The sequence below is a fragment of the Typopeltis vanoorti genome, chromosome 21 (genome assembly GCF_054136105.1).
Source record: "Typopeltis vanoorti isolate ZY-2024b chromosome 21, IOZ_Tvanoo_1.0, whole genome shotgun sequence".
Lineage (NCBI taxonomy): Eukaryota > Metazoa > Arthropoda > Arachnida > Uropygi > Thelyphonidae > Typopeltis > Typopeltis vanoorti.
This window is the reverse complement of record NC_143569.1, coordinates 69815751-69828237: the sequence shown is the minus strand read 5'-3', so window position 1 is coordinate 69828237 and position 12487 is coordinate 69815751. Positions and strand designations below refer to the sequence as shown.

Genomic DNA, 12487 nt, shown 5'->3' with positions numbered 1-12487 from the left:
AGTTAGCTATACTCATGGGTTTATGTAGTGACCTGTTATGTTTTTATGATCTTTGATTTTAATAGCACGATTTCATACATTTGTGATATTTCTACTTGCACTGTTATAAAATTGTTCCTCTTATTTTGAGGTATGCTTATATTAATATTAGAAGATAATAAATAACAGTAACATTTTTAAGCAATATAAAAATGGTGCAGAACTTATAACTTTGAAATAATGGCCAAGCAAATTTTAAAATTGCCTAATTACTTCATGTAAATATTTATGCCTATCTGCTATCTCTTTTGTCTTAAGCTTCAAAAATAAATGCATGATATACTGAATTTAATTACTTAACTTTCTCTTCTTTAGTTAGCAAACTGGTTACTATTAATTGAATGTTATTTTTGTGCCTTTACTAACATTTTTGTTATTTGTCATTTTGCTTTTCTAAGGAGAAGGATCCCCAACTAAAGGTTAGTTGAAAACTTAAGTCCATTTTTTGAATTTCTATAAATATTATTTTCTTTAAGATGCTTTATTCTTAAAGATTTATTTATTTATGCACTTCATTATAGTTTGGACTATGTTTTTAAATTTCCAGAAACTCCAAACATCTCAAACACTAGCGATAGTGAAGCTGGAAGTGTTCGTGAGTACTTTTTTTTTCTATAGCTGTAATAATTGAATGTGTGTATAATGGCATTCTTAAATATTGCTTCTTCTTTTTTTTTTTTTTTTTTTTATTGTTTCTATCTCATTTTCTAAACTGGAATTTTCAGGTGTAGTAAAACAATAAAGTGGTTGACCATTAGAGAGGAATATTTAAGGAATTTGCAAGCTTGGTTGGCTGAGTTGTTAGTGCACCTGCTCTCCACCCAACAGGTCATAGGTTCAAATCTTGCCATGGGCATGAATGTTTGTGATTGTCTTTAGGTGGGAAATGAATTTCATCTCCTAGTGTGAGACAACCACCACCCAGCTTATTGAAATTCTGAAGTTGCTTGAAAAAGTTCTCTGTTTGGTCTTTAGAGGAGGGTTTCCAGACTATTCAAAAATAAATTAATTAAAAAAATCCCTATGGTACAAAATGTACTATAGATTTACAAATAACCTTTTGTGGGTGGGAACCACGTAACTAAAAAAAAAAATAGACAATTTTTAGTTAATTAACTTTAAGATTTAATGTGTTCATGTGTGAAAAGAGTATATTTAACAACCATAAGAAAAAGGGCAATAAAACTGACTGACCGTGTGATTTGAGAAGGTGCCTGCTTTATCTCTGTTGAACCTCTGTTTTGATTTTAGTCAGAATAAAGTGTGTTATATGCATTCATTAGACTGTGAATAATTTGTAGCTGTTCAAGCCAAATATGCAAAGTACAGTTTGAATGTAGAGTTAGTGGATAGTGAAAATGGAGAGTTCACCACTCTCCCCACCCTTGGCCAATTTCTTTATGGAGACCTTTGAGGAAAAAGCCTTAGCCTCTGCCCCACAAAAACCAACCATATGGCTTCGCTACGTTGATGATGTGTTCGTTATTTGGCCACATGGCTCTGAAACACTCCTCTCCTTCCTTACACACTTAAACAACCAACACGCCAGAATCAAGTTCACCCTGGAAAAAGAGGAAAACAACTGCCTCCCTTTCCTAGACACACTAATCACCCACCAGCCTGATGGAACCTTGGTTTTCTCAGTTTATAGAAAACCCACCCATACAGGCAGATACATTCACCAACAATCCCCCTCCCCCTCACAACAATATGGAGTGGTGAAAACACTATACAACAGGGCTAAGCTAATCTGTTCTAATGACATGGCCCTTAACACTGAACTAAATCACATCCTCAACACTTTCTCAGCCAATGGCTACCCCTCCAACAAAATCCAAAAAAATATTAAAACCTACAAACCACAGCCCCCCCCCTCCACAACAAAGATTATTCTAAATCCATCACCATCCCCTACATCCGAGGCACCTCGGAAAAAATTACCAAAATTCTAACAAAACATGACCTCACCTCCTGTTACAGGCCTTACAGAAAATTGGGATCCCTTATCCGCTCCACCAAAGACCAACCACTTCCCCTAGACCTACCTGGTGTATACCAGGTCCCTTGCAGTTGTAAACTGTCATACTTTGGCCAAACAGGCAGGACAGCGAATATCAGAATTTCTGAACACAAGTACAACCATTCTGGTCTTGCAGACCATGCTCTGGATACATGCCACAGAATACGGTGGAAGAAAGCTACAGTAATACACCGGAGCAAATACAAATTTGAAAGATTATTTATGGAATCAGCCTCAGCCCTAAGAAACTCTCCAAACCTCAACAAATTTGGTTGTATGTGACTGCCCCAAATTTGGGAGGCATACATCAGCAGACCTTCAGCCCAACGGCCAAGAACACCTACTTAGCCTGCCAGAGGGCACCATCAGGACTTCTAGGAGAACGATAGCTTCATATCTTCATTCTCGGTTACTGTATTGTAGTGCCTGTGTGCACCTGCCTTTTTGTAAGTTCCCTTTGAAATTGGCAATGTGACATTGCCGAAATATCGGAAATATTTATTAAAGTGTAATTTAATTTATATTCGGATCTATGTTGTTTCAATTCCCTAAGTGATTTAGAAATGCATAACCAACGTATAAGCCTGTCTACGAGAACCAACTTCTTCAGACAAAATTATATTTTTCTTAGACTAATTTGACCTTTCCTGACACAAAAATATCACATCCATATCCTCTTCACCCTCCAACTACAACTACTTACATGATATAAATCTCAATTCTACTGCACATTTGGGTGGTGCACCAAACTTCTGCTATCCCCCCCCCCCTCCTCAAAAAAAAAAAAAAAAAAGAAGAAGAAGAAAAAAGAAAAGTACTTGGTACTATAAAGAATGCATTCCTCTCACAAATTTTATTCTAATCACTCTCTCATAGGCATTCCATTTGTTCTTTAAGCCTCGTGTAGATATTTTCATGGGCAGTGTTCTGATGAACTGGCTGACATCCACTTACTGTCTGGCTTCAAATCTAAAAAATGACTTCTCTTTTAGTCCATTCACCTCTGCTTTCTGGAATAATCTCCCTCATAACGGCTTTACCAAAGATTGTAATCTCCATTTGTTAAAGAAATATATCAAAAAACATCAACAATTCCTACTTTATTCTCCCCCCCCCCCTCTCTCACACACACACACAGTGATATGTCATAGAGGTCAGACTAGGTAAATGATTAACAAAGCATTTGGTTTCATCTTACTTTTGTGTAGTGCCATGTAGCTTGTGTCCTGTACGTATGTATGTTTTCTTGATGATGACCTCAATACAGAGGTCAAAATGTTAAATATTATTTTCTTAATTATAAGTAAAGTAATTATACTAACATGTGTGTTGTGTCTCCATAAATTTTTCACTATGAATGCTGACCACCATGTAACCTTAAAAGAAAAATTTATGACCAAACACCAGGAATCAAAGTAATATAATAGGATTAATGGAGTGGCCATTGTAATAAGTGATTATAAGTCAATTATAGTTTGTACTCACCTTCTACTCTCCAAGTAAGAAATCTGCTCCTCACTCCTTCTCCTTACATCCTCCTTATACAGCTTCCAAGTGTGTGCTATTGTTCTACCCCCCCTCCCTGTCTCTTTCTGCTCTAATGAAGAATTTATTTTGCATTAAGTTTTAGCCTTACTGCCCTGTCTCTTCCTATTCACCAGGTGCTGCAAGTGGTGTTCCATCAGTCTATCTTCATACCCAACATTCTGGATGTTGTAAGTTTTTCGCTTGTTTATAAATTAAATTAAAGATGCCAAGATATTATATTCTTGTTTTTATCCAACTGTAAGCAAACAAAGCATGACTAGGCTGCTTGTATATAGAGGCTAGTGATTTCATATTAATTACTTTAGTATCTCGTAATGCAAAGCACACATCCATTATACATACTTGAAAGGATGTGGATAAAGGATTAAATAAAAATATAGTTTCTTTAATTCAACATTCTGGAGATCTGACACTGCCTTGGTTACTCTTCTCTAGGTCCTTTCCAAAATTTTTTCATCTCATAAACCAGGCAATGAAATATGCATCGTATTCAAGGCCACTTGTATACAGTGGAACTTGTTTATTTTTACACATCATTGTTTTTGTGTGACACCCACCCATGAATGGTCATCAGCCTATAGTGCATTAGTACTGTGGGTGGGCTAATAATTTTTTCTATTTTTATTTTAATTAATTATTTATTTATATTATCCACTCTAGATCAAATATAGAACTTTCAAGCCACTCAAATAATCAGCAGAATGGTGTTCTCACATGGGATGAAAATTCATCTCCGACCTAAAGATATTAACAAACATCCATGCCTACAGCAGATGTCGAACCAGAGCCTATTGGTAGAAGAGCAAGTATGCTGACCACTAGGCCAATCATTGAGTGTTGTTTTTCATTGCTGTATCCATTTTGCTGTTCAGAATTCTAGTGGTATATCTCTGAATTTAAGGTCTTTATCTTCTATCATTCCCTGTCCCCACTCATCTCCTGTCTTCAGTATGTTCTCAATAATTGAATGCATAGCATCTCATCCTTGCCTTCTAAATTTTATAGTTTTTTTGCATATCTCAATATTGAGTTGAGTCCCGCATGCTTTTTCCCATGAATAGTCTTTTCAGATCCTCAGAAAACAAGTGCATATCCCCAATTAAATAATTTTCTCAATATCATTAACCTATACATTAAATAACAATGGCTCTAAAACCAACTTCTGTGGCTGCCACTAGTGACTTTCCTCTTCTAGGACAATGATTCCCTACACACTGCTTACTGATACCCATCACACAACTGATTTCCCATCCAGCTCACTATTCTGTGTTATCTACTTCAAATGAAAAACCAACTCATCATGTTGAGGTTGATCAAAGGCCTTTGTAAAATCTAAATATATTACTGCATATGCATCTTTCATTGTCCAATACTTATTAACATCCAACCTCCATGGAGTCAGAAAATTGTTAAACCTTGACCTTCCCTAAAAATCCATGCTGATTCTCACAGAGAATTAAAAAAATGTCAAGGCTGGTGTTTACTCCTTGAAACATTCCCATAATATACATAGCAACATATTATCAAGCTTGCTACTCTATTAACACTGAATTTATTTACAGTTTATTTAAAAGTTTACTTACCAAAATGAAGATGTAAAATTCTTGAAAGGGCAGTTTCTAGTAGAGTGATATGGGTAAATTTTGCATATTGTGATAGTGGGACCAAGCATAAAATAGTTTTGCCTGGGTCTCACTGAAATCAGTGAGTTGTGTACTCTCACTGCTTTTAGTGCTATGGCAAAATTGTAGCCAAGGCTTAGTGCACTGACAGCATCTTTGTTAAGCCTTTTTGAAAACAGATTCACCATGGTAGGAAGAGGTTTGCAGCTGGGATTTAGAACTTTTGATATGCTTAATTTTTAAGAATTCTTTTTGGGTAGATGCTTCTGAAATGTCTGAGAGAATAGACCAAATCCCAGGTATCACTGAGTTCTCTTATTGTAATGAACTGATGGTGGCATTAGAAGCATCTGGACTGGTGAGCATTGCAGTGATCTTTTCTTGCAGTAGAGCAAGACTGCAATGCAATTGGTATTACTCTTGTATCTTGACATAAATATGAAAAGGTCAACCAATTTAATTGTATAGATAAACATAGTTTTGACTTGATTTGTTGCCTTCCTTGCTTACTATCTTTCACCATGAATAATCTGTATCTGTCTGTTTAATGCTAAAGTGATGGGAGGGCATCATATTGGTAGTTTAATGGAATGCGTACAGCATTGGATTAAAAGACTATTTTAATTCTTCCAATATTGTGTCTGTCACTGAGACATCTTCAAGGAGTACAAACTAATGTGTGTAATACATGTATACAAAGGCAACACAATACTAAGTGAAACACATAGATATAACACTAGTCCTATTTTGGTGGGGTGTCTGTAGGAGGTGTAGGTCGTAACTTGGGATGTTTAAAGATTAATGTTTCCCAAATTTTGAGAAGTTCTTGTATCCATATTTATTTAAATTCAGTTGATTCCCAAAATTTCTTTCTTTCTAAATTACTATTGATGGAGCATAGTGTTTTTTTTTTTCAAGATAATCCTATGAGTAGTATCCAGTGCATGGTCTGCAACACCAGCCTGATGATAGTCTTCATTGTTCATGTTAGAACCTTAATGGAGTGAAAGAGCACTGAGAAAGGATTAAGATGTTATGATGAGTTGAGATGGAAAGCAAGAATCATGAGTGGTATGCTGGCAGAGCTGTGTGAGGAGAAGATAGGTGTCAAATGGATGAATGAAGGGATTAAGCATGAAATATGAAAGAAGGCACTGTGAATGGAAGCACCACAAGCTGAAGAATAGTAATAATCATTTGCATGAAGAGTATAAAGAGCAGGCCAGAAAGTTACTCATTTGATAAGGACAGCAAAAGTAAAGTAGGAGCAGAAATAAGCAAATCAGGCCAAGAAAATCCTAAGGAGTTTTTTCAATATGTGGCAAGTGTGGCAGAAGAATGACTATGGCAAGATGATGTTAATGGATGAAAGTGGTAGGTAACTGCTGCTGCACAGGACGTTGTCAAGGTATTCAATGAGCATTTCATCAGGGCGTTTTATCCTCGGTATGAAATCAGAAAAAGCTCACGTGTAGAGGAAATGGCACAAGACTTACTGGTGAACATGCAAAAGGTATATGAGGAATTAAGTAAGCTCAGTGTCAATAAGGCAGTAGGACTTGATGACTTATCACCATGTCTTCAAGAAATGTTCCAGGGAGTTGGCATCAGCCTGATCTACCTGTTTAAGAGTCTTATGACAGTACAAGTCCCAAAAGAGTGGGTAAAATTGTTCCATTTTCCAAAGGTAGGATAAAGCTAAGGTTACAAATTATAGGCCAATCTGTATATCTGGAGTTTTATAGTTAAGGCGTTGGAGAGAGAGTTTGGATACAGAAGTTGCTTTATAACAATGGTATTCTGTGCTCATCACCATGGGTTTGTTAAAGGGAGATAATGTTTTTTACAAATTTAATTATGTATTATAACAAAGTGACAAATGTATTGGATAAGGGAAATGCATATACAGTGACATACTTAGATTTTGCAAAGGCTTTTGATGGATTGCCCACACCAAAAGCTGGTAACTAAATTTGGAACAGATGTGATTGGATGCTGGATTAGTGATTTGGAGAGACAGTGGCTGTCAGATAGGTATCAGCAAGTTGTTTATTGGGTGTGGTATTCCAGAAGAACAAAGTCTCTAGTGGTGTGCTGCAGGTTTCTGTTTTGGGACCATTGTTATTTAATTTGTATATTAATGATGTTGGGATAGGTTTAACTGAAGATATACAACTTTTGCAGATGATGCAAAACTGGGGAGAGTGATGAGGAATCAAGCAGATGTTATGACCTTACAGTAGGACTTGAACAGATTGTATGAGTGAGCAAGTATGTGGAACTGTTAGTCCCACATACTTGTCCATACGAGTTGCAAAGTGGGAGGTTTGAAATTGGGTGGTTGGTAAGTGGAATGCATTGTCTGGCAGTATGGTGAATGCAGATATGTTGAAGGAGTTTAAAGCAAGGTTTTGAATAGTTTTGGGTGTAACAGTGTGTATACCTCCAACAATGAGTCTTTTGATCTCCATGGAGTTCTGGTGTTAATAATATGCCGCAGGGCACTAAGAGAATAGGCAGGTAGTAATAGCTGATATATGCAAAAGCACTTCTTGTTTTTTCTGGATTGATTTCTTAACTTAAAAGTAAGTAGTGTGTGTGTGATTGGCCTTTTATTAATGTCATATTTCACATTTTAATACATTTTTTAAAAAATTTTGATTAAATGCATTTTATTGATTTAATTAGTATAGATGTTCTTTCTTTAGGTGGTCCTGATGAACCGGTATTGTCCTATGAGGCAGTAACCCAACAGGAAAGTAAGTTTTATTCTAAACTTTTTTTTTTTCTGCTGTTTCTAAAATATTTAAAGTGTGCAGGTTTTCTGAAAAGACATTTGAGTAATTACAGTAATTTGGCTAAGAAATTGCACTTAATATCATGAATACCAGTGGTTCTAACTATGTGATAAATACTGCCCTAAGCAGTGCTAATAGTATATGAGAGAAAAATCGAATATTTTTCCTGGAAGGTGAATGCATTACATAATACATGAGGTATTCTTATACCTATTATCTGTCACTGTCTTTTCTGATTTGCTCATTAGTTACTTGCTAAATTTTTCCATTTGACAGCATCAAATCACTTTAAGTCATAAAGAAGTATATTATTATTGAAATGGTGTATGTTGTTTTTGCTCTTTTGATTCAGTTTGTTTATCAGTTCAATAAAATAAAAACAATAATTTTCTCAGTGCTTGTGTGTGTTTAAAAAAAAAAAAAAGGGGGGGGGGGGTGCCAGTACTATTCTTTATTAGCAGGAATAGTACTGGAGATTTAAAGGATATAAAATAATAAAATAAAAAAGTATTTACCTATGTTAAGGGGATAAAAATCCCTTATTGTTTATCAGCCAGTAAGCGAAACTAAGATCAAAAACTACGATCTGTAACGTTTCATGCCGACAAACTGTCAGCGTATCCAAGCGTAAGTGACCACTTGGTAGTGCCACACCACGGCAACTCGTTGCAAAGGTGGAGCAAGATCCCTCACTGTTCTTGATATTTTCTCATAATGTAAAAACACACAGCTCTTAGGAGATGTAGTACTGTTTTTACATTATGAAGAGGTCACTACCCAGACCAGTTTCAACCTTTTTTTTTTTGAGGTCTCATCAGTGAGTAGCTAGACCTAGAATATCAGAGAAAAGAACTTACATACTTTTGCTATACGATTGCCAGAAAGGTGCATCACTATATTATATTATATTATAACATAGTATAACTAAGAAAAAAGTATTTACCTATATTGTTACTTCATAGTGCTTTCTTTCTTAAAGATAATAGCTGTTGCTGTCTGCTTTTGCCAAAACAGGCAACTTCATTATTCACTCATTCGTTAGAAATCTTCAAGCCCATCTTCTTTTCCATTCATTTACATAACGCACATCCAAACAGGACCACCACCTGACTAAGGCAATGTCTAGGGGCAAACTTGTGGAGAGTGTCAAAATTGTATCTCAACCATTAAAAAACACCTTTAAAATAAAGTACATATTTCTAGAATTTTGGGTTGGCATACATTCTAAAAAAGTGCTTTTAGTTAAGGAAAAAGATAACTGGGAGAAGGCCTCCAAATAATAAGATGTGGGGAAAACTGACTAGGGCTTCTGTCCCAGTGTTAAATCTGAATTTTCAGAATAGGCTTTAAATTGGTTCTGCAGTAAGTTCTATAGAGGCCTTGGAGTTTTATATTAAGATATATAATTAGCTTTTCCTAGCTGTTAAATTCTCAAGGTTTCTTGAACAGAAACTCTACTTGCCTATATGTATATAATTTTCCACTTGGCATTGTTAATATTCAAGAATGTGTGAGTAACACTAACCTAAAGTGGCATGGTCACTTAAACAGAATGAGAGAGAGAGAGGGGAAAGCTAACAAAACAGATGTTTGTTGCAAGGATGCCAGAAAAAAAAACACCCAGATTATTGTGGTAGATTTGATAGAAGATTGAAAATGCTGGAGACTTGACAAATATCAGATTAATTTGGAGAAAATTGTATGAAGCTAGTAATAATGCAAACTTAAACATGTCGTATTATCATACTGTGCTGTACACTCCTTTGAGGGTACATAGGAATTTTATGATGATCAAATGTTTAAATAGATACATAAAAAATGAAATTGAAAATTATACAAGGGTGGTCTGAAAAGTTCTCTGCCTCAACCATAGTTGGCAATACTATCGGCAAGATTTTTTTTCCTAAGTTGGTACATCTGTCATAAGCATCCATGTGAAATTGCAAGTCATTCTATCAAGTAGTTTGTTTTATACAGCTGTCTGAAGCTAAAGTGCTGTCTGTATCCATTGAAATGAATAAAATTGAGCATCGTGCGGTAATAAAATTCTTTGTAAAAGAAAGTTTAACGCCAAAAGAAATTCATTTGAAGTACATAAAAGTTTATGGGCATTCTTCTCCTTCATTTTCGACAATTAAGAAATGAGCTGCCGAGTTTAAACATGGTTGTACCAGCCTTGAAGATGATTCACGTGAAGGACGTCCAAAAAGTATAACAACACCAGAAATCATTGATTAAGTGCAATACTAGATGGTATTGGATGACCAGTGAGTCAAAGTGCATGAAACTGCTGAGATTATAGGCATTTCAAAAGAACATGTAGGATATATTTTGCATGAAGAATTGCAAATGAAAAAGCTTTGCGCAAGATGGGTGCCACGCTTCCTCACAGCAGATCAAAAACGCACTCGCATGAAAATCTCTGAACAGTGCTTAGAACGTTTTAACAAGAATAAAACTGATTTTGTGTTTCGATTTATTACTATGGATGAGACTTGGATTCACCATTACACACCAGAATCCAAACAGCAGTCAAAACAGTGAACAGAAGCCGGACAGTGCCAAAGAAGACAAAGTTAGTTCCATCAGTAGGAAAGGTCATGGCATCGGTGTTTTGAGATGCTAAAGGCGTTTTGTTTATTAATTATCTTGAAAAGGGTAAAACAATAACCAGGGAATATTATTCCGATCTTTTAACCAGACTAGATGAAAAAAATTCATGAGAAAAGACCTGGTTTGCAGAAGAAAAAAAAAAATCGCCTTTCATCAGGACAATGCACCTGCCCACAAAAGTGTTTTGGCAATGCGACAATTAAGGGATCTGCACTATGAATTGCTGGAACATCCACCCTATTCCCCAGATTTGGTTCCCTCTGACTTCTGCCTCTTCTCAAAACTAAAACTTTTCCTCACTGGTCAGTGTTTTTCTTCAAATCAAGAAGTGATTGCAGCTGTAGAGGGGTATGCAGATCTTACAGAGAACCACTACAGGGACAGGATAATGGTGCTGGAGGATTGTTGGAATAAATGTATTAGTCTTAAGGGAGATTATGTTGAAAAATAAAAATAATTTTGAAATTATAAATTTGTTTTTTTCATTGTTAGGCCGAGAACTTTTCAGGCCACCCTCGTATGTGTGAATATCAGATTTAGCTGCAGTATAAGAAATCATATATATATATATATATATTTGGCACTGACTGAATTTCTTTTACTCTTTTACATAGCAAAGCGAATGAATATTTGCCATTCACTCTGCTGCCAGTGCTTAATTTAATCCCATTCCATACATTTCTGTGCAGTCATTTTTGGGCATGTTCTCGCTCTCTCCCTCCCCTTGGGGATCTCATCTTTTATTATATCTCCTCTTTTTCTAAGCATATATGTCCAAATCATTTCCTTTTTCTTTCCTTTATATGTGCTATTACAAGTCTAATGTTTTCCCTTAAATTTTTAAAGGTTTTTACTTCTGGCAATCTTATATCTAAAATGTTACATTCCTTCTTCCCTTCTCATCCATCCCTTAGGACTAGTTGATTTCCCTAATGATGGGTTTTACAACTAATTTATGCAGCTGGCTCATCACTCCTCTGCTTCATCCTCTAAGGTCAAGTATTCATGACTGTAGATCTGTGTGTGTGTTCATGGGACTAGTTTGCCTGTTCTGAGGGACAAAAAAAAAAAACCTCTACCTTAATGAGTCTGACTAACTCACCTTTAGTTGAAAGAAACCAGATAAAGGTTCCTCACATCATGGATGGGAATTGAACCAGAGGTTCCAACCAAAGGGCTTTGTCTACACTGGCTGAGTTACAGAGGCTGTAATTGCAGGCGCAAACTTCTGTGGCTAATTGGTTCAAAAGATATATTTCGGTGATTACACCACATTTTTTTATTATTCAGTTATATAAAACACTGAAATAATAGTTCCCGACAAGTTTCGTAAATCGTAGGGTTTACATCTTCAGGGGGTAAATAGTATAACTTAAAGTTTAAACAAGAGAATTAATAAATACAAATCATAACCGTCTGGCTATTCATAAAACTCAAATAACAGAATGCAGATATATAACGTTATTGACGTTGAACAATACTGGTCGATGTCACGTGTTCTTGTTCTCGTTCATACAGTCCGAGCTCAGATTGAGGTAGATTTTTTATTAGAGCTGACCACACTTGATGGAGAATTAAACCTTGATTTTTATTGCATTGGGTTGGGTTTTTTAGCATATTAGCAGCTTCTTTAAATTTTCTTATATAACTGTTGTTTTCTATGTATGACATCGTCGTTTTATGCCAGAGTACATCGTGTCCAGTGGAAGTGGTATGGAAAGCAAGACCCGTTTTTTTGTTCTCTTTTGTATTGTACGTCTTTTTGGTGTTCAGCCATGCGTATTTCTCCAGATCTTCCTGTCTGTCCTATGTAGCAAATCCTGCAAGAGCAATGGATTTTGTAGACT

The 12487-nt window shown here is 35.8% G+C and overlaps 1 protein-coding gene across 8 annotated transcripts in view; it reads left to right on the top strand.

Annotated features, from left to right (window-relative positions):
* Positions 1 to 12487, top strand: part of LOC150094955 (MAGUK scaffold protein DLG1-like) — a 377157-nt gene that overhangs the window by 321488 nt on the left and 43182 nt on the right. For 2 of the 8 annotated variants that reach the window (XM_090411306.1, XM_090411310.1), the window contains exons 16-19: positions 438 to 458; positions 587 to 634; positions 3721 to 3774; positions 7923 to 7988. In XM_090411306.1, the coding sequence (XP_090267432.1) occupies positions 438 to 458; positions 587 to 634; positions 3721 to 3774; positions 7923 to 7988 (189 nt within the window). The remainder of the gene's footprint in view (positions 1 to 437; positions 459 to 586; positions 635 to 3720; positions 3775 to 7922; positions 7989 to 12487) is intronic. The other 6 variants (XM_090411307.1, XM_090411309.1, XM_090411311.1 and 3 more) reach the window with 6 other exon arrangements.